The sequence below is a fragment of the Anomalospiza imberbis genome, chromosome 5, assembly GCF_031753505.1.
Source record: "Anomalospiza imberbis isolate Cuckoo-Finch-1a 21T00152 chromosome 5, ASM3175350v1, whole genome shotgun sequence".
Lineage (NCBI taxonomy): Eukaryota > Metazoa > Chordata > Aves > Passeriformes > Viduidae > Anomalospiza > Anomalospiza imberbis.
Window position 1 is genome coordinate 51,924,361 of NC_089685.1, and position 27,141 is coordinate 51,951,501.

The following is a 27,141-nucleotide window of genomic DNA, read 5'->3' on the forward strand; positions in this document are numbered from 1 at the left end:
AACCTGCAATAGTGGGAGGTGTCCCTGCCCATGGTGGGGTTTGGAACTGGATGATCTTTAAGGTCCCTTTCAACCCCAGCCGTTCCATGATTCTATTACATTCCTTTGTTAATGCAATTCCCTGAGTCATGAGTAATACATGGAGAAATGGATCTGCTGCCATCCCCTGTAATCAATAGGCTTGGATAGGAAATTACTGACACTGTGGATTAGTAAAAGCTCAGTTTCATTAATCAGTAGCAATCACTTCACTGCTTTACAGAATCCCTACCTTAGCATGGTATCACGATCCTCAATGAAGCCCCAGGAGCATCAAGGAAATTCCTCCTTGTCTGAGCCTGACTAATGCTGCTGACTGCCAGTAAGAGTATACACAGGCAAAAATATCTGCCAGACTGCAACCAACATTTAAAGTGACCTTCAAAATTAATACATTCAAGGAATATAGTTAGACTTTATAAAGTATTTTATTTTAGTTTTTTTTTTTAAATACAACATTCTAAAAACATTTCCCTATCATCATACTGCCGCGGTGCTGTCTAGACTATGTTAATGCCAAGACTTTAGGTATTAAAGAATTAAAATTATCACAAACCAACATCTCTGAATGTAATACATCAAAAAGCTGGTGGCCAGATGTCACTTTGATTAAACAACATCAGTATTCATTAGCACTTAGAAGATGCCTAGCAATTTGCAGAATAAAAACTCATCCTAACATCAGACACACCTGTAATAAGAGTCCTCCAAAATGGATGATTCCAGGATGCTGCCCACCCTCTGTTTATCAGCAAAACCCTTTCCACAGTCTTTTCCTCTGTGTGGCACTTTGTCACTGACCATTTAACTGCTGGTAGCACTGGGATGGAGAGGTTTGACTCTTGCCAGTCTGGAGAGGCCAAGTCTTAGGCAGTGAGTAGGTGACTTAACAGGAACACATTTCGCAGAGGCATTACTGCTTCCTGATGGAGCTGGAGATGATTTTAATACAAAAAAAAAAAGGTATCAGAAGTTTAAAGGGGGAAAAAGGATCAGATGACTGTTGTCTTCTAATAGTTTTCCTAGCGGGACAAAAGAAGCATTCTGAAGAGAGTGCAAGAAGGTCCAAACCACAGAGGCACATGGAAATCACTCACCAGGGATTCCTCCCTCTGGGAGCCAGTGCAGCAGGAAAGGTGCACAGGTTAATTACCCAGCCACACACTGCAGCCACACTGGGCAACTGTTCCCAGTGTCCTGGGCATTTTCAGGCACTCCACAGAGAAATACTGAACACAACTCCAATGGGGAAACATGGACTTGAGAGAAAGGAGCCAAACAGAACCACATACAGAAAAGAAGAGCAAATATGAAGAAAAATCAAAGAATCAGGAGTCAGCAGCAGCATGCTCAAACACCTTGAGAAAATAAAGCTTTTAAGCATTTGCTTTATTAGAGCAGCTAAAATACTCCAGCATTTTAAAATATTCTTTATTTAGAACAGATAATAATTTTGTACATACCAGAAATAAAGAAAGCTCTAAATAAGAGAAAAATGGACATGAAAGGATCTTTTGATTAAGGTCTGATCCGATCCACAGTTTGGAAAACATTTTGTAAGCCCTGTGCAGATAAAGCAGTTAAGGATAATGCTGCAAATAAAACATAGATATAGCTTTTCTTCCTTTCTTTTTTGTTTTAAATCCGTCCAAAGAAAATCTCTATAAAATGTACATAAAGGGCAGGAATTTTTCTGGAATGGTTTATTTTTTGTTTGCTTTTACGAGAGATTGTTAAAAGCTTAAGTCAACTCATGTATGTGTCTATAGCTGCAGCCTCACCCGTACCTGGTGGTGTCCATTTAGGCTTTTTGTCTGTGACAGGACTTGAGGCATGAAGAGGCCTCCCAGCTGCTTCCAAGGGACTGGACATCACCTTCTGCCTTGGCTCAGAGTTGTGTTCCATTATCCAGGAAGGAGAAACTATAGGTGATGCTGGGATGGAAAAAAAATACTTCAGAAAGATGCTCTTTAGCAGAGAAATCATCATTTAAGATGACGGACTACTGCACAGGAGAAATGATGAGCATGGTACTAGACTGTCCCATCTTGAAGCAGTAAATATTTACACAGACACCTTGCCTGTTAGGGAATGACAGACACATGGATGCAGCTTGCTCTTCCAAAAGATGACAGTCACAGGAAGGAAAGAAGAGAGGCTACTTGATTTTAAAAATAAGCTTAAACAAAGCCAACAGTGAAAGTTCCAACACCTGATACTACTCCAGAGTCACTGTTTTGACACAAACCTCAGAAAACATCTGGGAAAATGAACAGAGGATCTTTAAAGAGATAAAACTTTCCAGGACAAGGAGGGCAGAAGGAATTTCTCCTGACATACAAATGCAGAGCAGCAGGGACATTTTGCTGGTTTGGAAGTGAATAAGCTCAAGTGTGTAAATTTAATGTGAAAGTACAAATGAGATGTCATGAGTATGAGGGGATAATGCTTCAGTAAGGGGAGAGTAAGGGAAAATGCAGTCAAAACAGCACAAATTTCACTAAAAATCCAAACTAAATGTAAGGCATCACATGCAAAGCCCATCTAAGGAGAGTGGAGAAGAACTTACTGGGTACAGACTCTGCCTCAGAATCGGGATCATGGTCTCTGTCATCACTGTCAACCACCAGTGACTTGTGATGTGCTGGAACTTTGGTTGCTGCTGTCTTTTGCCTCCCATCACCCTCAGGTGCATCATCATCCGTAACCTGATTGAGACCTACAAAATAGAAAGTGATTTAATCAGCTCAAATTCACAGTAAATCTATTTTCTTCCTCTAAAATAAATTGGTATTTGAGTGCCCAGAATTCATTTTGGTGATATGAAGTTATACTGTTCAGAAACATATCACTGACTCCTGTTTTCATGTGCTTCTCATTTTATTTTCTCATTGTCAAATTTATCAACATTTACCTGTAATCAGGCTAACAAAAAAGAAGACCAAAAATTCACCAATCCCCAGGTTAGCTCATTTTAAGACTGGGACCAAATTTTTAAAGAAAGAATTGACACATCCTTCAACCTTTATTTAAGATAAAGGCCCTTTTTTCCACATCAACAATAAAAGGAAACCAATGGAAACAGAGAAGAGATAAGGTACTTAAATGTTTTTTGTGAAAAGAGGGTGGGAACAACTTACCTAAAAGTTCACTGTCTACACTGCAATTGGAAAGAGGGGGTCTCCTCTGTGTATTTTCTGGTTCAATATTCTTACCTGTTTTAAGATCCAAGGCAAAAAATTAAAAATATGAAATATTACTATACAAAACCACATTATAAAAAGTAAACATAGCAAGAAATTAAAATAGCTGAAGTTTTTATCTGTCTCTAATCCAAGTATATATTTGGAAAATCTTATGGAAGAGTTACTTCTCTCACAGAAAAAAAACCCCACGAACATAAGAAAACAGACAATACTTAGAAACTCTCTCTTGTCATGACATCTTGAAATAAAATGTAATTTTCAATCTATTTCAGTGTAAGATAAATTCCTATCTTCAAATTCACTGCATATAAATAAAGAGTGTTGCATGGAACTGTAAAGTAACCTTGTTCTTCTGAATTTTGCACTTCTTGGGGTTTTGCAGATTTTTCTTTGACAGATAAGGCTAAGGCAACTTCCAAATCTCTTTTATAAAGTTTCTCATCCAAGGATAACCTGGAGAAAAAATGTCAGCATGTTAAATAATAAAACAATTACATGAGTGTTATAGAACTATTTCTGGCTCAGTGAACTCTTTAAAATTCAGACACTTGTGAAGAGATTAATATTTCTGTACATATTTATAGCATATTTTGTTACAAATATTACATTTTGAAATTATTTAGACAAAACACACACTAACTTTTAAAGCACTCTATACTTTAAAGCATTATGATTGTAAACCAGTGTATGTGTGCATATATATACATATATATAAATATATGAACTATTAACTGGCATTACTATAGGAAAAAAAAGGGTCTGCCTTTGCTTGAAATGCCACACCAAAATGTAATATTTAAACACAACTCGACCAATAAAAAATATATTTCTCTTTTTCATTAACACTGACTTTGTATCATGCTTTAAATGTGTTCTTTTAGAAGGAATCAAACTTGTCTTTATATTTCTCTGGTTTAGGAGTCCCTAAGAAACTCAGAACTTTCAGAGTTTGAAGATGCATAAATACAGCTCAAAATCTTTATTACAGTCATGTATTAGTTGTTTGTTCTCAGCTGCTTAAAACTCTAGGGGAAAAGAAACCAAACCCAAATCTTCATATTGAAATCCAGTTTTACACAGAATTGACCACAACATTTCTTACCTCTTACTAAGGGTCTGTGTCTGTGACGGAGTCACTTCTTTGGGCTTTTTTGACTTCTCTTTTTTCTCCTTCTTTGATTCCTTGAGCTGTGTTCTGGATTTTTTGCTTGAAGGTGCAAAGTCTTCATCTGTTGGAAAACAGCAACAAGCTCTCATGAGTTTTCCTATATTCTTAAATTTCATAATTTTCATTGCACACTGAAAATATATCAAGATAACACTTTCTGGATATTAATCCTATTTTAAAAGAACACAGCAACTATAACTGCACTATCCTTAAATGTATTTAAAATTAAAATTCAACAAATCCTCTTTTACATATGCTTTTATGTAAGAGGCAATGATTTCAAATTCTTGATGTACAAGAAGATCCCACTTACCATCATCTTCCAAATCCCCAAACTGAGAATAATCAACAACTTTCTTGTTCCTGTGGCAAAAAAAACCAACAAAAAACAAAAAAGAAACACTATCAATCCTTTCTGACTGAGCATCTCGATTTGGTAACACTTTTGGGTAGATCATGTTTTACAAGGAAAAAAAGTAATGCATGTTCAGGCGGACAGAATCACGGAATCATGGATTATCCATGAGTTGGAAGGAACTCACAAGGCTCATCTAGTCCAGCTCCTGGCCCTGCTCAGGACACCCCAACAGTTCTACCCTGTGCATCCCTGAGAGCATTGTCCCAACACTCCTGGAGCTCTGGCAGCCTTGGGGCTCTGACCATTCCCTGTTCCAGTGCTCCACCACCCTCTGGGTGAAGAACCTTTTCCTTATATCCACCCTAACCCTCCCCTGGCAAAGCTCCAGCTGTGCCCTGGGTCCCGTCCCTGGGCACAGAGAGCGGAGATAAATCTATAACCAGTGAAACTGTACACAATGGCTTATTAGGAATAGCTTGTAGATTTTTTTTTTAAAGACTCAACACCCTCTCTGGACAATCTGTTCAGTCCCCAGTCACTGCCCAGGGAAGAAGTTCTGCCTCCTGCCCGGGTGGAACCTCCTGGGATCAGTCCCTTCCCATTCCTCTGGTGCCATTGCTGGGCCCCCAGAGCAGAGCCTGGGCCCTGCTCCAGATGTGCCTTGCAGGGCTGGGCAGAGGGGCAGGATCACTCCCTGACCTGCTGGCAATGCTCTTCCCAGTGCACCCCAGAACAACATTTGCCTTCCTGGCCCCCAGGGCACTGCTGGCTCATGGACAGCATGTTGTCCACCAGGACCCCCAGATCCTTCTCAGCAGAGCTGCTGGCCAGCACATCGCCCTCAGCCTGTGCTGGTGCATGAGGCTATTCCTTTCCATGTGCAGAATACTGCACTTGCCTTTGTTGAATTTTAGACACTTCTCTGCCCATCTCTGCAAGCTGTCCAGGTTCCTCTGAAGGGCTGCACAGCACTCCGGGGTATCAGCCAATCCCCTCGGCTTGTATCATCTGTGAACTGCTGAGAGGACATCAGACCCTTCATCCAAATCATGGATGAGCAATTTAAACAACACTGAGCCCAGCATTATCCCCCCCCTGCAGGGCTGCATCCAGCCTTGGGACCAGCACAGGAAGGACAGGGAGCTGCTGGAGCCAGAGCAGGGACACCAAGGGGATCAGAGGGATGGAGCAGCTCTGCTGGGAGGAAAGGCTGAGGGAACTGTGATTGTTCAGCCTGGAGAGGAGAAGGCTTTGGGGTGACCTCACTGTGGCCTTGCAGTGCCTGAAGGGAGCCCACAGGAAAGATGGAGAGAGACTCTGGACAAGGGCCTGGAGTGACAGGACAAGAGGGAATGGCTTCACACTGACAGAGAGGAGATTTAGATGGGGTATATGGAATAAATTGTTCCCTGTGAGGGTGTTGAGGCCCCTGGCACAGGTTGCCGAGAAAAGCTGTGGTAACCCCATCCCTAAAAGTGTCCAAGGCCAAGCTGGGTGAAGCTTGGAGCAACCTAGAATAGCCCGTGGCAGGGGGTTGGAACTGAATGGTTTTTAAGGTCCCTTCCAACCCAAACCATTCTACGAGAACCCCAGGGGACACCACTAATGCCCGGCCTCCAACACGGCCCTGTGATACTGATCACGACCGCTCCGCTGGAAGGGGAAGGGCCAGGCCACGCTAGAATCCCGCAGAGGCCCTGAGGGGATCGGGGGAGGCCCTCGTCCCTCAGCCCCAGCACACGCACCTCCTGGCCGGCCGCGCCATCCCCGCCGCCGCCGGCGCCGCCGGGCGCGCTCGCCGCAGGCGCAGCGGCGAATGTGCGGCTGCGGACGCGCAGCTGCGCTGACGAGAGCGGGTAGGCGGAACATCGCGGCTCCCCTGCCCCGCGGCCCGCTCAACCCGCGGCTGCCCGCCCGGAGCCAGGTGAGCCGCGACGGGCCGGGCTGGGCACGGCCGGGAGGCTCGCGGTGCCCGCGGGCGCTGCCGCTTCCAGCGGAGGGAGTGCGGACGCCGGGAGCTCCCCGCGGCGGGGAGGGAGCGGCTGGGCTCCCGCAGGCCGTGTCCTGCCGGCTTTGAGCCTGCGATTTCACGTCCTGTTTGGAACAGGGCGTTTGTCTCCCGCTCCCTCTCTATCAGCTTCCTCCCACCTCCTCGCTGCATCGGGGAGCAGCAGAAAGAGCGTGGTCGGGTGTGTGTTTCCCAGGATCTCCCTTTGAATCCCGCTTCCAGAGAGGCCGGGACACCGCCTCGCATCAGTATTGGTTGTTCTGTGATGTTTGGTTTGGAGACTGACTTGTTTCGTGTCTAACACATATGTTTGTTCACAGACAAACCCACCCCACCAAAAACAAACAAACAAACCAACCCCAAACCCCTGAATTCTGCTGTATAATGTTTTATTTTTAGTGTTTTTCCTTCTCCTCGGGGTGTGGGTTTTTAGCACTGGGGAGGGTTCGGCTGAAGCTGTGTCCAGGTTTGCAGATGATGTTCAAAACAGAGGGATGTGAATGAGCAGAGCAGCCCTGTGAAGGGTAAAAATACCAGCACAGTTATCTCAGCCTGTGTTATAAATGCATATTATATTATTGGCTTCTCGCAAATATTAAAATGAATACTACCTGTGTTTTGTTGGAAAGTTATGCTGTATTAATCTCTTTTAAGTAGTGTGGTAAATAAACTTTTTAGGCTATAGCATAATATTAAATAGAAACTATGTGATGTAAGATACTTTTTTTAGCTCAAGAAATGGATAAGATAACCAAGAAATTCTTTGCCTACAGACAACAGCAACAAGACACCAAAACTCAAGAGAAGAATTATTGCCTCCTTATCCAGACTATTCAAACTTCTTCCAGACTTATAGGAGCCAAAGAAATTGATTTACAAGATGATGGGGGAGGGGGCAGAAATTAAGCAGAGGACATCCTTTGTTTGAAAAGAATGTTTGCATCATGTATGAGATATATGAATATGCAACAGGCTATTGCTTTTAAGGGTTAATCCTTTGTTAGCGAGGTGTGTTTCTATGGCAGACTGCCAGACACCCGGACGTCAGTAATTCTTTGCTTTTTATTGTCCTTTATTGTCCTAACTCTGATTGTCCAAATTCTTATTGCTCTAACTCTTATTAATATTTTAATAGCTGTTTTATTACTATTAAACTTCTGAAGTTTCAAAACAAGTGATTGGCGTTTTTCACAGCCTGTATTTTCATTCTACACAGTCCCCTTTCATCTCTTTTGGCTTATTTTTAAAACAGGTTACAGGAAAGACAAAATCAGCTCTTTCTAAAAATTGTTGCAAACATCTGCTCCCCCTCACTCCCCAGGCCTTGCACCTGCAGAAAGGAGGAAATAAAATCTCTATGCACTCTGTAGGATTTCAGCTTTTGAGGCATCAATGACAGAAGTCAGGGTGTTTCAGTTAATTTTCTGTTTATCAGGATTCCTATCTGCCCTGCTTCTGCTCTTAAGTCAGGAGATTTACTCTGTAAATTTTAAGAGCAATTACCCAAATTTATATATTGACACACTCAAATACATTTTAGAAGCATTTGATATTTTGGAAACTGGTATTTATGCTTCAGTTCCAGATGCATGTATTTGGAAGTCAAAACTGAGTATCTATGAAAATTTGGGGGGGTTAAGTATTTTTGGCTGTTAATTATTAGCAAAGCCATGGCTTTTCATTACCATTTTTTACTTCTGAGTTTACAGAAATGTAATTCTTGTTGCTTTAATTTCTATTGCAGGAAACAAACTCAAAAGGATGAAGCGTAATAAAGGAAAGACTTTAACTAGAGAGAGAGACTATGTGTACAAATTCAGTGCTGGAAATGAACGTTTGGTGCTTACCGTGCCTCTCAAATTCCCTGTGCAAGAGAATATCAGTCACTTGCATGGACGTCTGATAGTTCTGCACAACCTGCCGTGCTTTATAGAAAATGGTATGAATTGATTTCTTAAATTAATCTCATGTATCCTTGTCCACAAGGATCTTACAGCTTGCTCTAAGAAACCAAAAGAACAGTGTTTTACTGGAACAGTGTTTACAAAATTGGTTTTTAAACGGCAAAACATCAGAGAAAATTACTGTCAGTGCTAGCAAGTGCTAGCAAGGAAGAGATTTTCAGATGAAAAAACTTTACTTACAGGTTTCCTGGGTGATTACTGATGTGTTCTGTTGATGGATCATTTTCTTCTTGTTGTAATAGACCTGAAGCAATCTCTTAGTAAATTTGTAGAAGAGGAAACTATAAAAGATTATGACAGAGAAGCTGAAGTGGCTCTGGAAGCAGTGAAAGCAGGAAAAGTAGACATCAACCAGCTGGCAGATACTTGGGCTAAAGCTTATAAAGAGGTAAGGTTAAGGCTGGAAAGTTAATATTCAAGGCTTGCTTTGTGGATGTGTGTGTGTGTGTGTGTGTGTGTGTGCACAATCATAGTTGTGAGGATGAAATATTACACTAAAATTCACTGCGATTCTTGCAGTTTTTTCTTTTTGTCTGAAAGTGAGCATCAAGTCTTCATCCTACAAGTTCTTAGTCAGGTTTTTCTTGAATTTAATAGAGTAAAAAATAGAAAACTGAGAGGCAAACAGTTTGTTCATTTAACTGTTGATACTCAAACAAAAAGTAGGCATAAGGTTCATAGTGGCTTAGAATTAAAGCAAGAGGTAATGAAGTGACACTCTTATCCTAAATCTCAATAGCAGCAATTAAGGCTAGAAGGAGAAAGTATAGTTGAGAGAGACTTTTCAGTTCATTTTGTGGGTTCATATTATTTAGGAAGGATGAGGCTTTAGTTGGAATAATGTCTCCAGTTTCACATGGCATCTTAAAAGTAGTGGAGTGCAAAAGAACTGGAGGAGTCCTAGTGAAAAGAAAAAAATTAATGACAAACCTGCAGTATTTGAAGAAAAGTTTATAGGAATTGAATTTGCTTTCCGTGAAATATAGAAAAATGTGAAAAAATCCATTAAAAGTTTGCAAAACTGGTGTTCTTGGGCCGTTCTTTGTTCAATAAAAATAGCTTTTCTTAAATCAGTGTTGTTGATGGAATTCTTAGTGACATCAGCAGTTAGTCATCCTTACTAGCAAAGCATTTTTGTTTGCACAGCTGGTGTTCTGGGCTTTATCTAAAATTCATCAGGTGCAAATATTATTGTGGATATTGCTGTTCTTTCCGAGCTGGTGTTGTGTGAAAATTGGTAATTCCTTACTGTAGTCCAAGCCTTAATGATTCTGACTTTAGTTACTTTGAAAGAGAAAGAATGGGGGAGGAGAAAATGGAAAGCTAAAGTAGAATGCAAAAAGATTAAATTAGGGAAGATAATTTATGTATGGTACAAGCTGTGTGTGGGCTCCCATGGTTTTACCCCACCATTATGAGGATCTTTATATGTTCTAAGAGGTATCTTATCCTTTAAAATCTCTTACATTTCCTTTAGACAACATTAGAACATGCCAAACCTGAAGAAACCAGCTGGGATGAAGATTTTGCAGATGTTTATCATGATCTGATCCATTCTCCAGCTTCTGAAATGCTGTTAAACCTGGAACACAATTATTTTGTTAGCATTTCAGAATTAATAAGTGAAAGGGATGTGGAACTGAAAAAGCTACGTGAGAGGTATTACTTTTTTTATTATTTAGGTTTTCCTTTCTCTAATTCAATAGGGGTACACGCCACTGGCTGTGTAAACTCATAGGACAACGTGAGTAGCTTGTATTTGTCTGTGTAAACCCAAAGTCAGACAACACTTGGCTGGCACAAGAGTATTTAGAAATCAGGCAAGGGGGAATGGCTTCAGACTGAAAGAGTGAAAATTTAGATTGGATATTAGAAAAAAGTTCTTTACTCAGGATGTGGTGAGGCCCTGGCACAGGTTGCCCAGTGAAGTTGTGGCTGCCCCATCTCTAGAGGTGTCCAAGGCCAGGTTGGATGGGGCTCTGAGCAACCTGGTCAGGTGGAAGGTGTCCCTACCCATGGCAGGGGTTGGAATGAAATGAACATTCATGTCCTTTCCAGCCCAAACCATTCCATGATTCTATGATGTCATTAGGGTCAGCTACCTTATATTACTTTGGTGGCCTTCTATTATTTTCAGTGACTGGGGAGAATATAAGTTTTGATTTCCAGAAAGTGTTGAGTTTGTGTAGGCACACTGTGGTAATTGGTAGTGAGGCTGGGGCCAAGCCTCATCCCCAGTGAGTACAGCTGTGAGAAGCAGGTGAATGATAGTGAAGGTAATGAGCCATGGAGTGCCCAGGTGCACTGACCAACCACCAAAGGGAACAGAGGGCACACACGTGCAATGCGTGAACATGAGGGGTATAAAAGGTTGGGCTGAAGGACAAGATGACCTGATTGCTTTCTGAAGTGATGTGTTGTGGTTCTGTGTGGTTGAACCTTTCTGAGATTGTATGGTGGCCCTCTGTGTATCGTGGCTGTCTTGACTGGGACATAAGCTGTGGCAATTTTGAGTCTGGAGTTCTGGAATAAGCTTGCACATCTGCAGGTGACTCCTTTGTCCACAAGAGGGAACACATTGAGTGTGGATTTCTCTTCTTGTGCCAGAGTCAGTAGGTCTGGTTTAGCATTCTGAGTGGCAATATTCCACTTGAGCTTTGTGTGTTTAAGCTCACATTGGACAGTGCATAATCAGTTCATGCTATGGTTTCTTCCAGACTGAATTGTACATATTTCTGGTCTGGGGGTCAATATTGCCAGTAAGGTGTTAGCAAGTGTTTTTGCTGCTATTGCCTCTTCCCAAATGTGCATGCAGAAGAAAGAGTAGTATTGTTGTAGAGCTCAGGTGTGATGTAGCTGTGTATTGACTCTACTGGAATTCATATCCCTGTTGGAATTTATCACATCCCAATGTTGGTGGCAGCTGAGACTGTCCCAAATGAGGGTGAGTGGGGCTGTTTGCACAGGATCCGTCTTGTGTCCCTGACCCTTAATGCCAGTTTGTCTTGTGGGTTTTTGTTGCTGAATCTGTGACTGTTCCTTCTGTCAGTAACAACCAACCAACTTTGTTATTGTATCACAGCAGAGGGTGTTCTGCTGCCAGTGCTCTGAAATCTGTTTGCTTCTCTTTCAGGCAAGGAGCTGAAATGGATAAGGTAATGCAGGAGCTTGGAAAGTCACTGACTGACCAGGATGTGAATTCCTTAGCAGCTCAGCATTTTGAGTCTCAGCAGGTAACTAGAATGTGTCATGCACATAATCACCTTAAAAAGAACACCCATACCACTCAAATTATCACTGCTTTCCTGTCAGGATTTGGAGAACAAATGGACCAATGAATTAAAACAGACTACTGCTATCCAGAAGCAAGAATACCAGGAGTGGGTGATAAAGCTTCATCAGGACCTAAAGAATCCCAACAACAGCTCAGTCAGGTATTCCTTTGTGATGCTTAATTCCAGCTGAAATAGTTCAAAGGATTTGTATTTACACAATCTTTTAAATATGATACTATAGTCATATTTATTGTGATGTCATAATATCTATAAAGAATTTGCTTAGGCTAATCAAAGCATATCAAAGGCAAATAGACCATCATAAAGAAATACATATAGTTTTAGGAGTTTCTTCATTGTGTGATGTTACAGCCTCTCTGTACCAGAAAGTGTTGTAATGGACTAAAGTACAGCTTGACATGAGTGGAATTTCTTCCTATTCTGCCTGTCTCTCCTGTCTTTGTCTCTGACACTGTTTCACAAAGTTTTCTGTTACCACCTAAGCATGTTCTGGAGAATAATGGTACTTTTAAAATGGTAACAATGGTTTGAATTAACAAGCCTCTTTTCTCTTTCTATATGTATGTCAATGGACAGCTAAAAAAAGGAGATTTTTAGTGTGAACACTTGTACAGAGAGTTGAATGAGAAGCTTTCCTCTGTTTGAGGAAATGGCAGGGAAATTTGAATTTGTAAATTGGGTGGGATCCTTATTCTCTATCACATCCAGATAGTTGAATTTAGGAAAATTATTAAAACTTTAAATTATTAAAACATTGTTTTAATATTAAAATACTAAATCTGAAGTGTTTCTGGGCAGTTTGAACACTGTGGAACATCTGATAAGGTGGTTTTTAATCTCCCATTTTGGGTAGGAAGAAGAAAATAAATGCTTTATTTAATAACTTCATAAATAATGTTCTGGCTGCTGTAAATAGGCTGAGGAGAATTCATTTTGTCTTCCTTTTATTCCTACATTCTTATTATTTTATAACTAGGTCTTGTGACTTATTTTTATTTATTAGTCTTGGACTGCTTTACAAATGGGCCAAGTAATGTAAACCAAGTAATGTAGTGGAGTCTCCTCTTCCTGCTGCCAGGAAGGTCAAGGTGAAACCTCACAAGTGGTTATAGGTTTGGTCTCCTGGTTTCCACAGACTAGCTGAGAAAACTTGGGATAGCTTTCCCAAAGTTGTTGGTCTTGAATAAAAACTAAGATTAACTTTTTGGTACTTTTATCATTATTTTAGTGATGAAATTAAAGTTCAGCCCAGCCAGCTGAGGGAATCTGTGGAAGGAAATGGGAGAATCTATGAAGAGCAAAGGCTGTTAGAAGAAAGCTTTACTATTCACTTAGGTAAGTGGAATAAACCAAGTAACAGCTGGTAATAATAATGTATCCAAGGTGTGTATTATACATTATTTAACTCTTAATGTGCGTAATCCATAGTTTGGAGTTGTTTTATTTACATGTGTAAGAGAACAGTGTAAACTGTATCAAGCAGTGTCTGAAATAGGTGGAAATCTTAATGGAAGACATTCTAGGAGCAAATTTTCTTCCATTTTGGTTGGGTGACTCATGTGTTAAGGCAGAGCAACAGCAAAATGTATTACCTAAAAATGATGTTTTGACTTTTCTTACTTTTGGTAGAAAAATGTGTTTATGAAATTCACTTCCCATGATCAGTTGACAGCAGAATGGATACTTGCAATTTGTATTTTTGTTGGTGCAGTACAATCTTCTTGAGCTGTTTTGACTAGGTTATGTTGTGTAGGAGTGGTTTAGGTCACTTAAAAAATCACAAGCATGGCATCAGCCAAAGCTGGTTTGATACAAATTTGTAAAAGAGCAAAAACATTCAAAGGCAAGGTTCACTCTATTATATAGATAAAACACAGGAAAATTGGATTATAACCACATCAAAAATTATTTAGGTGGAGATAGGCAGCAACAATCCTCCCAGTATCATAAACTTGGGAATTTGCAAGCTCTGAGGCATCTGTCAGAGGGAGATGCTGGTGCAGCCTCCTGTGGTGCAGGAAAGCTCCAAGAACATCCCTTAGGACCGCTGTCCATTGACTCGTAAGGTGATTGCCGTGAGTCATTTGGAAAATGTTCATCCTCAGGTTGAATTGCTGGAGTTTTGGAAACTCCAGCAGCAATGGTGCTGTTCTCCTTGGGCCATGGGTCAGGTAGGGGATGTTTCCAGGCTGGCAGGGGCTGACTGATGATCCCTTCCCCTCCATGCAGCTCCCACTTCAGCCATGCAGCAATTCCTGGGATGGCCAAGGGATGCCTCAGCACCCAGCTCATTGCACAAGTGCTAAGGCCTAGCAGGAGTTCCTGAGCTTGTTGAGTGTTTCTAGGGAGGGATACACCACCACACATCAGTATTTCATCCCGAGCCCTGCAGTATTCCTCAAGAAGAATTTATTCACAGGAAGGGTTGGAAGGGGCTGCCCAGGGAAGTTTGGAATCGCCATCCCTGGAGGTATCCAAGGAATGCCTGGACGTGGCACTCAGTGCACTGGGCTGGTGATAAGGTGGGGATAGGGCACAGGTTGGACTTCTTTTTAGAAGTCTTTTCCAAGCTTCATAACTGTGATTCTCCAATGGGAGCAAGGCTCATTTCAGGCATGGACAAGCCTGACTTTGTGAAAACACTGAATTTTTATTGCTACTTTGCAGATTGCTGATGTATCTTTGAATGTGTGGCTAAGAACTTCCTCTGGGTGTTACCGGTTACAGCTTCCTTCCAGATCTTTACGGGGAAGCACTTTGTGCCCTTGCATTTCAATCCCAGTCCTGAGTTTAGTCTTCCCCTGGGATTAAGCCATGTGTGCTCTGTGCAGGAGCTCAGCTGAAGACCATGCATAACCTGAGGCTGCTGAGAGCTGATATGTTGGATTTCTGCAAACACAAGCGCAATCACCGCAGTGGGGTGAAGCTGCATAGGCTGCAGACTGCCATGTCCCTCTACTCAACTTCCCTCTGTGGCCTGGTGTTACTGGTGGATAACAGGATCAGCTCATACAGTGGAATCAAAAGAGGTGAGCCTTCTAGTGGGAGGTATCATGTCAGGGAAAATGAATAAAGTAATAAATTAGAATAAAATCTTGCTGTCTTCTCTCACAGAAAAATATTCTTTGTAAAATTAAAATTCAGTGGAGGCACTCATGTTTTGCATGTGGTATTGCAAAAGGGTAACAAATGCACTAAGAGGTATGGATGAGGATGGGGATAGTGTTGTGCTGTTGTCTCTCATCTCTTCCCTACATTTTGTGTCTGAGTAACAAACAGTATTGAAGAGGACCTTTCAATATTGATTTAGATAAGTTTATTACAGGAGTCTCTAACTCTTTAATATTAGATTATCACACTGAAACCTATTTGCAAAAATGAAAAAGAAATACGCCCAGATTTTAAAGTGATAGGTAAATGGATAAAAATACCATGTCCTGTTGATACTGTGAATTCTCTTAAAAATGAACAGTAGGAATATGACTTCCCTACTCCTGTAGAGTTTGATTAATAGCCATTTTAAGTGCATGTCTTTTGAGTAAGTGGGCACTGTGATGGTGTTTTCTATCAAGGTTGACCAGAGAAACTTCTGTTTATTCCTCCTTGATTTTCCCACTTCCATCTTGAACTTTAATACCAAAATACTTGCAGGCACAGAGTTTGTGATAACTGGGAGTGGGGCTGGGGCCAAGCCTCATCCCCAGTGAGTACAGCTGTGCAGGACAGGTGAATGATAGTGAAGGTAATGAGCCATGGAGTGCCCAGGTGCACTGACCAACCACCAAAGGGAACAGAGGGCACACACGTGCAATGCGTGAACATGAGGGGTATAAAAGGTTGGGCTACAGAACAAGAAGGGCTGATGCTTGCAGCCTTCTGAAGTGATGCGGTGTTACTCTGTATGGGCTGCTGCCTAAAGCCTTTGGAAATTGTATGGTGATACTCCCTGTGTCATGGCTGTCTCAACTGTGACATATGCTGCAACAGATATGCTTGGAATGTCTTTTTTTGACTATCACTTGTCATTACTCTTGCATGCCATAAAAAAAAAAATGTACACCGGTGCTTGATATTGCCAGGAAACAGTTGTAATCAGGGTTGTAGCAAGAAGGAGAGGGAAGTGCACCAGGAAAAACTGCAGTTGCATTTGTTTGCTGTTGATGGTTTCCAAGTAGTTTAATTGTAACAGTATTATTCTGTACTTGTGCTTTTTTAACTGTTCAAATATTTAAATGAATAGCAAAAGGAGAATATCTGGTTTTATGCTAAATTTTAGGTGATGAGAGAAGACAAATTTAAATAATGCCATTAAACACAAAATTGCATCTGTAGCCACCAACAAAATCCTGCAGCCACAGTGGAGGGGAAAGTATTGGACCATGTCACAATCTGTCAAAAGTAATCCTCAAATTTTGGAAGAGGAGTCCAGTCCAGTAGGGCTTTATCTGCTTTTGGAGAGTTTGCCTTTATAGCTGGATTTAGTTGATCAGTAGAGTAGAATTACATAAGGTTACTGAGCACAACCTCAGGACATGCATTTCAATCTTATTTTTTTCCTAGATTTCGCAACTGTTTGCCAAGAATGCACAGATTTCCATTTTCCTGGAATCCAAGAACAACTTGAAATTGTCCAGAAGGTTGTACTTAAGGCCAGAGCACAGCGTAGCAGCAAGACAAAAAGACACCACGGTCAGTGACAACCAAAATTACCCTCCTTGGAATAGAACAGTGGTAAGCGGGATGTTTGTGGGCAGGGCAGAGCCGATGCCACTCTTCTGCAGTTATTTCATCTGGAAAATGGAATGTTTGGGTCCATCAAGAAACTCTGTGTGACATTCACAGAGACTGTGATGTTTGGGTGGTGTCTTTGCTGCTCTTTTAAAATGAATCAACATATAAAAGTCACATTTTAACAGCATGGGAAGTACATCAGGCCATTCTGCTTTCCTAAACTGCCTGTAGCAGCACAAACTTTTATCTGTCTTTACCTTTTTATTGCCATTTACATTTAAATCTTTAAAAATTGCAGAAAAGGAGTTTACGACTCTTCCCCCTTCCTTTAAAGTGAATGCTGAAAACCAAGTCACAAATCGACTAAATGTGTATTGAGCTTTCTTGTGCTGACCAAAGCTTGGGGAATGGTTTTCCTTATGCTTTTGTTTGCAAATGGCTGGGAAATGCTCTGACCACATGGTATTAAAAGCAGTGCAATTGTACATCATGTAGCTTTGCTTTCCCTCCAAAGAGCTACTAATGTGATTTAAATGCATCAGGAACATGAATAAATATGAGTACTCAGAAAAACAAGTTCCCTTGAGAACCTGTGTATTGCTGCATCTCAGGGGAGGTGGTGGAAGCTGGTTTTATGCTGCTGATTTATGTAAATCTCTTAGGAACAAATTAGTTTTAATTTATTACATTATTAAAAGAGTAATAGCAAGATAATATGTGGTTGTTGGGGCAATTTCCAAAGTTTCACATTACGTCTGAGAATATTGTTTGCTTTTGTCCAAATGAAGAAATATCATGGGATGGTAAGTAAGAAGGGCAGTGATTTGAGGTAGGATTCAATCTGGGGGGTGTTGAAGACAGCAAATACACTTCTACCCATCCCCCTTGCATTTTGGGTACTTTATGGTAACTTCATGGCCAATATTCAAGCCAAATATCAGTACATGAACCTTTTCATGGCCAAGTGTAATTAATAGAGGATATGATTAATATTTGTTCTGTGTGTTCATACACAGAAAACAAAATCAGTGGGAATGAAGATAAATTAAAGAATATGGAACGAAACCAGTCAAACATTTTGCCGGGTAAGTTGTGTGGCATTGATCCCCTCTTCCTGAAGCAAATTGTTTTATACATCCACATTTTTAGCTCTTAAGTTAGAACATAAATTATAAACTGAACCCAAGCTGACCTCAATCAGAGAAGGATGTTCCTGTGGCTGCGGCAGAGAACTGGGTGTCAGGACATCTGGTTTCTATTCCCAGCTTTGCCACTGCATCACATGGCATTGGGCAAATCACTTTTCTTTGCCTAAAATTTCCTTTTGGAATTTGAGGGTGAAAAAAAAAAAAAAACTTTGAGCATCCTGGGGGAAAAGTGAAACTTCAATACTAGCAACTATTTTTTTTTAATGGCTGTATGTATATCACTGCTGTGAAAAGCATTTTTTTGTGGATTTTTTAACTTTGAGAATTCACTCTCTCAAGGCTGTGTATACTGTGATGTTTAGTAAGGAAAGCTTCTGTGGAATCTGAGGATGAATATGCAGTTGGAGGAGGGAGGAATTAAGTCCATACAACCCATGAAGAGAGGGTTTATTAAAATTTATTTCATGACTGTCTTAAATATTTTAGTGTGAATGGATTATAAACCAGCTTGGACGAGATAAATCCAGGTGTGTCTTGCAGCAGTGGCCTGTGTTACTGCTAATAGATGGTCACTGCTGGGCATTGCTGCCTCCTTAACACTCATCCAGCAGGAGTACAGACCCATTCTGCAGCTGTTGCAATTCAAAGAAAGGATCTTAACTTCAGTGGCTGGTGGGAATAGGTTTGAAGGAAGATGTTTATTTGTTGAAGTGGGGGCATTGCACACCTGCTTTTCCTTTGACTATACTGTAGACTGTAGATCTCCAGTGCAAAGGAATGATGGAGAGACCTGGATTTCACTGCCTCTCACCTTTGGTAAATGAATACTAAGTCTAAAAATAACCCCAAAAAGATGTCTTGGTTACTTTTTTCAAACAACTCTGTAACTCACCTTTCCACTACTCTGAATTAATTTAAATTCTAATAGTCACTGATCCCTTTGTGTTCCAGTGCTATATCTCAGTTGTTACATAACCTACTATCTTTTTCCACAGGCTCTGTGCATCCTTTATTTGAACCCATCCTTTTTTGGCCTTTCCGCCTCCCACATGTGTCTGCAATTCCGTGCCTGCATTGTGTATTTTGAGTATTACACCTCCTTTGGGTTTGTTTTTCTGTTTTGTGCTATATAGAGATCATATCCTGTACTGGCGCTGTTATGGTTTATTACACCATGTGACCATGATGCCAGTGGAGCCCATCAAAGCAGTGGAGAGAGTGTGGGATGGATGTAAAACAGTCAGAGTCCATGAGATTTTAGATCTCCTGTGTATATCCTCATCTCTGCTGTATATTTGTTTTTGCCTCTTATCTTTCTTACCTTTCCAAACATTTGGATTTCAGATACAGATCACTACCATAATTTCTTACCTTCCTGGTTTGCCTTACTGTGCAGGAGAGTTCTACATCACACGGCACTCCAACCTCTCAGAAATCCACGTTGCCTTTCACCTGTGTGTGGATGACAACATCAGGTCTGTGAACGTGACTGCCCGGGACCCAGCCATCATGGGGCTCAGGAACATCCTCAAGGTGTGCTGCACACACGATATCACCACCATCAGCATTCCCCTCCTGCTGGTGCATGAAATGTCAGAAGTAAGTAAATGGAAACATTTGGCCTGGTTTTATATACTTGGATTTTTGCAAAGGGTGTGTTTCATGCTGATTTAGGCCAAATGGGATGGTTTTTCTCACTCACAGGCTTCTGCTACACCACATGGCACTTGTATCTGTATGGTGACCCAAATTAAGGAGCTAGACCAATTAAAAACCACTAGAAGACCAGTAGAACCACTTGAAGTTTTTATTCCCACTCCTCCTTTTGGACAATTCACTTCCTGGATCCAGCTCAGTGCAGTTGTTCAAGTATTAATAAAATATGGGACTACACAACTGGAAGCTCTTGCCTACAAACTCTACCTTCAGAACTGCTGATGCAGTAGTGATACCAGATCCCCACTTTTAATTATCATTAGCTGTAAAACATTAAGACTAAGTTTTAGGATTAGCAGAACTGGCAAAGCTTGGCTTAAGAGTTCTATAAATCTAAACACCACCTTTACCTTCTGTAAATCTTCTACCACTTCAGCCCTACACAGGAGCAACCAAATTTCACCTTCACTTTGAACTCTCTTCTCCTTCACTGCCTAATTTCTATCCCTGTTTCCTCTAAGTCCCCTCAAATACTGGCTGGGCAAGAGGCAGCATATTGCTGATGCTCTTTGTATTCCTACTTACTGTGCTGAGTCTTGTATTTTCCTCTGTAGTGGGACTCTGATGTAGGGCTTGTCTCACAATCAGCTGTAACATTTCTCAGTGCACAGCAATTTAAAACTATTGGCAGCCTCTGTTCTCTGTCATACCTGGCTCACAGAGAAGAGAAGGGGTGGGAAGGCAGGGAAAGAAGCAATGGGCAGAGAGTATAGCCATATGCCTCCTATCCTGAAGAGCTGGAAAGTCTATAAACCTAAAGAAATGAGAAAAGGAAGATAGAATTCTGTCATCCATGCAAGGATATCAGTAATAATTACAGTCTGTTGGAGAGGTTTCTTTTATAAATAACCCCTTGATTTTTCACTTTTAGATTCAATATTGCCTTTCCTTTATGGAAAGTGGCTGACTCACAGCAAGATAAATCCTCACCAGTGGATTACCTTTAACAGTGACTGGTTTTATTACAGAATTTACTGGAACACAGAGTAGAAGTCACCCTTTTTTGCAGGATCAGGGTCTATTTTATGAAAAAGGTAAAAAGACACAATAATGAAGCTTCTAATGGATGTACTTCCATACATAAAAGTAGCCTTTCAGGAACAGATTAGATTATTTATGAAATCTTTCATCTATTGTACTGAGACTTTTCTTTGGGCACAAATACAAGTAATCAACATGCAGGACAGCAGCCTGGGTCACTCATGGGACCCAGTTGCTGTGTTTCAGAAATTTATTAAATATATTGACCTTTTTCTTAATCAAGGTGCCACCTGATTATATTCTTCTAGTTTTTGTTTCCTTTAAACCTGGTTAGTTTTAGCTTCTGTCTGCATATCTGTATTTTAAACTACAAATAAAGCACAGGACCAAGTGTTCAACATGCCTTGATGTGTGAAACAGAAGAATTATCTTCTTGTCTAGTGCTGGATTCTTAAAAGATCCTGGTAAAACAATTTACCTTTGTATTAAGCTGCAAGTCTTTGCAGAGTAAGCAGAAGGTGAGCTTGGATGGTAAGTGTGTGTTTAGGCACAACTGCTTTGTATGACTTGCATTAGCAGCTTGCTTATTACGGTGCTTGGCAGCTGGCTGACCTGATTTGAAACACACAAATCTGTAACTCCTTGTTGAGGGAAAAGTGAGTAATGACAGATTTGTGAAAGTTACCCTGAACTCGGTGGCTTTGGCAGCTGCAGTTCTGACTCTGCATTTACCACCTACAGAAGAACATTTTTGTGAGGTGGTTAACCAGGAGCCCAGCTGCAGAGATGTTTCCATGCTTCCATAGGACAGGCATTCATTAGCAGTGTTCTCTGTGCTTTTTCCTAAGGTTTTCTTCTAATGCAGTTTGAAGAGTGGTGTTTATAGCCTCACAAAAGTAATTACAGTATCACGGACTGCTTTGGGTTGGAAGGGACCTTAAGTTCATCCTGTCCCATCACCTGCTGTGGGTAGGGACACCTTCCACTATCCAAGGTTGTTCCAAGCCCCATCCAACCTTTCCTGGAATATTTCCAAGGATGGAGCAGCCACAGCTTCTCTGGGCAACCTGTGCCAGGGCCTCACCACCCTCACAGGGAAGAATTTTGTCCTCATACCCAACTGTCATAACCTGCTGTCAGTTGAACTGTATTGATCTCAATGAAGCCGTTAGATTTCACTGTTATTTCTATGGAAAAAAAAAATCAAGAAATCAGTTTTCCTTTGTTTTTCTTATGGCACGAGCAACCAGAACGGATATCTCTGGTCTGATCATTAAATTAAATGAAGGAAAGGAACTGGATTTGATACCTGAGAAAGGCAAAAGCAGGGTAGTTTGATTTCAGGCCAAATGAGGTGTTACTGTCTGATCCCTGGAATCTGCTATAAACTGGGGAATTAAATGGCTCTAACAGCAAGGCATTGCTAAAAATGCCAGAGCTGGCGCCCTCCCTTGGTAGCTTGACATTGCTGTTGTCCACACAGCAACAGTGACACAAATGTGACTCTTCAGTGACCACAGTCCAGTTGTCTCCATTACCATAATTTAAGACAAAATTGTTTTTTAAAAAGTAGAAATGAAAGGAGTATAAGCTGTGTAACAAATATTTATGAACATATGTTATGTCCATAGAGAGGTTACTGATGGGTGTATTGACCTCAGATGTTTCTCATCTAAGTTTCCTACCTTTAAATTTATATTTGCTCATCCAGTGTTTAGGATTTGCACAGATGCACTGTGAGTTAAACACCTTGCTAATTCTTACTGAAATTACCTATTGAAATTTGGTTTGAAATATTTTTCCACATGATGTATGTGGACTTGACTGTTTTACTTACCTGATTATGACATGGTTCTGCCAAGGCCCAAGCCCTAAGCAGCCCCATGTAGTGAGCCTGTCATAAACTAAATGAAAATAAAATCAAAAGGGTTGCAACATATCTTTGTAATCAGTGAAGCTGCTCTCCCCCCCCACCCTTTTTTTTCTTAATGAGTAGAAGAAATCTTAATTTGACAAAACTTAAAAAGGATTGAAGTGTCTGCTAGTGAAAAAACACCCAAAGTTCCAGGTGGCTTTTTTTTTTAACTTTCTTGAATGCTATTATCCAAAACTCCTTCTAGGAGGCTGGCTGTTGGCTTTTTTGCTTTATGTCCTTATCTGTGTTTTGAATTGGTGCTTAGATGATCCTCCATCATTTCCACACCAGAGAAAACTCCTGGTGATGTGGTGAATTCATGCAAACTTTGGTGTGTGAAGATGGATTAGAATTGAATCACTGCTATGTCATTTTCAGTTCTTGTGGCTTGCATGGAGCAACATTTTATTTCCTTGAGTGCCCACAAAATTTAATCTCTCTTCCTCTAAAATAGTCCAAGGAATGGTGTCATATCCTGCTGTGTTGATCAGTCTTTTTAAGGCTCAGTTCCCATCACTGATTGCTCAAGGTGCTTCTGAGAGAGAATGTTCCTCTTAGTCACTTGTTTTTTAGTAAGCCAAAGCAGTGATCAAAACCAACAATAAACCTTACTTGTGACAGAAAGCACACATGGACAGACGAGTTATAATAAACACCAAGTGTTTCCTCCGGAATGATTACAAATTTAAAAAGTCAAAAAGCAGCCACAACAAAAAAAAAAGTATAAACCCAAACTTGTCCAACATTGTTCTGATTAACGTGGTGTATACCCTAAAAGCAGTACATAGGGTTGCAGTGATTTGCCTAAGGAAAGCTTTATTAAAAGATATTTCAAACTTACCCTGTTTTTAACATAAACTGTATTTTGGGGAATGGCAGGAGATCCTCCCACCTGAGGAGGAACTATGGCTTTCAGTAGTTGCCTAATGAAGCCACACATTCAGTTTATCACTTGTGTTATCACTGAGCATTCTTAGCTCACCTTGCCTCTCGAATAACTTTCTTTAATCCTGAAATTAAGCTTTCTGATAAGAACAGATTACACTGTGTGTTTGACATTTCAAAACAGAGACTGGCTGTAGTGAATAGAAGACTATGTAAAGCTTAAGTTTGAAAAGGTACTTAGAGTGATAAATTGGTTTCCACATCTATATTCCTGTATTTAGAGTAGGAAGTACTCATCCTCATGTTGAAGAGTACAGCAAGAAACAAACAGATATTGTTTTGTTCTTCCTGGGAAGTGTTTGCAGTGAGTCATTCTGTCTCTGATGGAATTACATTATCATGGTGTAATTGGCTTTGTAGCATACAGCCAAAAATGTTTCATGAACTTTAAACTAAATGATTTAGCCCAGTGCTTGTAGCCATGCCTTAAACCACTGTGGTTTTCATGTCATGTTTTGCTGTTCAACTTTAGGTAAGGATTTGCTGGCTGTTTCTATCTGAAACACCTTCATCAGATGCAGATGAACTTTGTTCTCACTCTTACCATTAATGCATCTTAAGGAGGAAGGGCTTCTTCCAGTTCCAGTATTAGAGAGAAGGTTTTACTGACAGGTGTGGGTATGCCAAGAAACCTTAAACAAAATCAATAACAGTTAGGGGTCATCGTTGTGCTTTTAAGATGTGGTCAGGAGCCTGCCTTTGATTTGCTGAAGTGTGAACCTGAAAATTATCAGTTGAATATTAGACTTTTTCTGGAGCTCCACAGGGGAATTGAACAGCCCAGTTTCCAGTAGGTTTGACAGCATTTTTATTCAACATCTCAGCTTAAAAATGTATAATATTGTTCTGACGCTGGCTCTCCTAGCAATAAGGAGTGGTGGTGCTTTTATGGTCACCTGAAAGGTGTGTACACCTCCCTAGAATGTTCTGAAAACTAGGTTCCAAATCCTGCTTGAAAATTATGTTCCAGGGCAAAAAATGTATTGCTTTTAATAACCTCCCTGCTCTTTATGCTGGTTAGATTTGTGGGGCATTGAGACTTTTTATTTCTTCATTTAGGAGATGACCATTCCATGGTGCCTGAAGAGGGCAGAGCTTGTGTTCAAGTGTGTCAAAGGTAGGGGAGTGGGGCTCCAGTGGGTTCTGGGGAGCCAGTCCAGAGCAGGGACATGAAATCATTAAAGGGCTGGAGCAGCTCTGCTGGGAGGAAAGGCTGAGGGAATTGGGATTGTTCAGCCAGGAGAGGAGAAGGCTTTGGGGTGACCTCAGTGTGGCCTTGCAGTGCCTTAAGGGAGCCCACAGGAAAGATGGAGAGAGACTCTTGGCAAGGGCCTGGAGTGACAGGACAAGGGGGAATGGCTCCAAAGTGACAGCAGGTTTAAGTTGAATATTAGGAAAAAATAGTCCTCATGACTCAGTATGGTTTTCTGTCTTTCCAATTGTAGTCTTTACTTTCTGCATTTTTTGTGCTGCACTTAAATAGTTGAACAAGTTACTTTCTTTCAACCACCTACTTGAGGAACCTCTTCCTATAGTAATTGACCTTTAGTAGTCCACAATGGATATGTCATCCACTTCTTTTAAACAAGGATTTTTCTGAGTGTCCTTACTTGCCCCAGGAGGATTCCTGTGGCCTTTGGTAGTTCATTACTTGAGCAACAAATGAGTGCTGAGCTTTTTCCCTATAGAATCATCATAGAATCATAGAATTGTTTGGGGTGGAAGGCAAGGCACCTTAAAGGTTTCAAACCCCTGCCATGGGCAGAGACACCTTCCACTATCCCTGCTTGCTCAGAGCTCCATCCAGCCTGGCCTTGGACACTTCCAGGGATGGGGCAGTCACAGCTTCTCTGGGCAACCTGTGCCAGGGCCTCAGCAACCTTACAAGGAACAATTTCTTCCTCATATCCAGTCTAAATCTGCCCTCTGTCAGTGTGAAGCCAGTCCCCCTTGTCCTGTCACTCCAGGCACTTGTCAAGACTCTCCATCTTTCCTGCGGGCTCCCCTCAGGCACTGCAAGGCCACAACAAGGTCACCCCTGTCTCTCAGTGAAAGGAAGCCATGGAAAAAACTCCTGTCACACTGTTTGGAGAAACCCTCACTTCTACTGCGTATCACTGTGCTGCACAGAAGGACTGATAATTCTGTCCTCAGTGTAGGTATTCTGCAGGACTCATCATTAGATTGTTTCTACATTTCATTCGGCTTGCCCAAGTCTGATTTAAAGGCAGTTGAGGACATCCCTAATTAAGGCAGTTTAAATCCTGCTTGTGTGTGAAAACTCCCTCACTGCCTGCTCATTTTGTAACTGCTGGGGAGTATTGCGCAGGTAATCCAGACAGAGTCAATGCTGTTTTTTTAGGTTTCATGATGGAAATGGCCTCGTGGGATGGAGGAATTTCTCGGACTGTACAATTCCTGGTACCACAGGTAAGTGAAACCGAAGTCATATCCAGCCTCAGAGACTGCTGGTAGAAAGTTTCATGTCAGCAGATCTAAGTTGTGATTTTTTTGCTATTGCCTGCCCCTTTTGAGTGAATTTAAATTAATCAATCTGGTTTTGTTTCCTTGCCTATAAAAGGAGGAGTAAGGGTGGGTTTATCTCTTTTGAATAGCCAGTAATATTTTCTGAGAGGATGCTAAAATTTCAAACTGGGAAATTCACCTTTACAAATAGTGAATCCATCACCTTTGAAAAAGGTACTTTTTTTCTGTTAATTACTTAAATACATTTTTCTGTTAATTATTCTGAAGGGCTAACCTTGTGTTACATAACTTGAGTTGTTTATTAGTCATATTGTCTAACAATGTGGAAAACTGCAATGCAGAAAGTTCAGTCATGTTTTCACAAAAAAATTAATTACTCCAGATATTTGAAATTAGTTCTGATTTAGATTCTGAAATTGCTTAATTTGGAGTTCTAGCTGATCTTCAGAAACAGGAAGATATCCAATGATGACCAGCACGAGGTTTGTTCTAAAAAGCAGTAAAAGTAGAGTTATGTTAGAAAAGGAATAACATGTATTTCTTGACAAATTAGAAAGCTGCTGAGCAAGGAGGAAGCCACAAATAAATTCCAAAGGTGAATCGAGTCCTGAAATGTAGAGAGCGGGACTCTTGTAGATAATAAGCAGCACTGTCCTGCTTATGTTTGGCAGAAATAATCAATCCCTGGAACAAGATCTACTGGAAGTGATAATGTGGGTATGTCACATAAATATACAGCCAATATTTTTAGGTCAATCTTTTAAATGGATTCAGTAGAATTATAACAACAGTTTGAAAATTATTTTTGTTGTCTTCTGAACAGCAGTAATTCCCTTAAATACCAAGAAACAAAGTTGAGAGAGACTTAATTCTTCCAAACTATAAAAAAAGACAAAGCTTACTATTTGTGTTGTTTTTTTTTTTTTTCCAGACAATTTCTGAGGAAATGTTTTACCAGCTGAGTAACATGCTGCCACAGATTTTCAGAGTATCCTCCACACTGACTCTGACCTCCAAGCACTGATTTCTGTGGGGCACTAACCTGTATCCTATTAGCAGAGGATGAGATTAAGGAGATTCTGGACTAGGATGTCTCTTTCCTGTGGACTGATGACCCCAAAGTGGCATTTGTTGCAATTTCAAGAATTGTGTTATAATAAAAGATAAATGTTGTCTGTA

General features: G+C 40.8%; 2 protein-coding genes and 1 long non-coding RNA gene across 9 annotated transcripts in view; 1 reads left to right on the top strand and 2 right to left on the bottom strand.

Annotated features, from left to right (window-relative positions):
• FERRY3 (FERRY endosomal RAB5 effector complex subunit 3) overlaps positions 1-27,141 on the top strand; it is a 360,837-nt gene extending 333,696 nt beyond the window's left edge. Inside the window, exons 1-14 of one of the 6 annotated variants that reach the window (XM_068190763.1) lie at positions 6,584-6,695; positions 8,524-8,718; positions 8,986-9,131; positions 10,221-10,402; positions 11,877-11,976; positions 12,056-12,177; positions 13,268-13,374; positions 14,871-15,068; positions 16,600-16,728; positions 17,787-17,855; positions 19,315-19,517; positions 24,535-24,592; positions 25,838-25,905; positions 26,894-27,141. In XM_068190763.1, the coding sequence (XP_068046864.1) occupies positions 8,541-8,718; positions 8,986-9,131; positions 10,221-10,402; positions 11,877-11,976; positions 12,056-12,177; positions 13,268-13,374; positions 14,871-15,068; positions 16,600-16,728; positions 17,787-17,855; positions 19,315-19,517; positions 24,535-24,592; positions 25,838-25,905; positions 26,894-26,986 (1,653 nt within the window). In that variant the 5' untranslated portion in view covers positions 6,584-6,695; positions 8,524-8,540 and the 3' untranslated portion in view covers positions 26,987-27,141. Of the gene's footprint in view, positions 1-6,583; positions 6,696-6,743; positions 6,863-8,523; positions 8,719-8,985; positions 9,132-10,220; positions 10,403-11,625; positions 11,688-11,876; positions 11,977-12,055; positions 12,178-13,267; positions 13,375-14,870; positions 15,069-16,599; positions 16,729-17,786; positions 17,856-19,314; positions 19,518-20,505; positions 20,889-24,534; positions 24,593-25,837; positions 25,906-26,893 lie in introns of those variants that run through there. The other 5 variants (XM_068190765.1, XR_010999288.1, XM_068190764.1 and 2 more) reach the window with 5 other exon arrangements.
• On the bottom strand, positions 710-6,644 carry RAD51AP1 (RAD51 associated protein 1). 2 transcript variants are annotated; one of them, XR_010999289.1, is made up of 9 exons: positions 6,517-6,644; positions 4,727-4,776; positions 4,348-4,474; positions 3,589-3,698; positions 3,180-3,254; positions 2,609-2,758; positions 1,827-1,973; positions 1,137-1,298; positions 837-971 (listed from the first exon to the last, which is right to left on the bottom strand). XR_010999289.1 is itself a non-coding variant. In XM_068190773.1 (8 exons), exons 1-8 carry the CDS (start codon positions 6,534-6,536, stop codon positions 844-846), a joined length of 807 nt encoding a protein of 268 aa, XP_068046874.1. In that variant the 5' UTR covers positions 6,537-6,633; the 3' UTR covers positions 710-843. The 2 variants fall into 2 exon arrangements, 1 of the variants encoding a protein (XP_068046874.1); XM_068190773.1 differs by lacking the exon at positions 1,137-1,298 and having other exon boundaries at positions 710-971; positions 6,517-6,633.
• Positions 6,875-10,326, bottom strand: LOC137474315 (uncharacterized). Its single transcript, XR_010999290.1, has 3 exons — positions 10,243-10,326; positions 8,924-8,987; positions 6,875-7,294 (listed from the first exon to the last, which is right to left on the bottom strand). It is a non-coding gene; the product is annotated as an uncharacterized lncRNA (long non-coding RNA).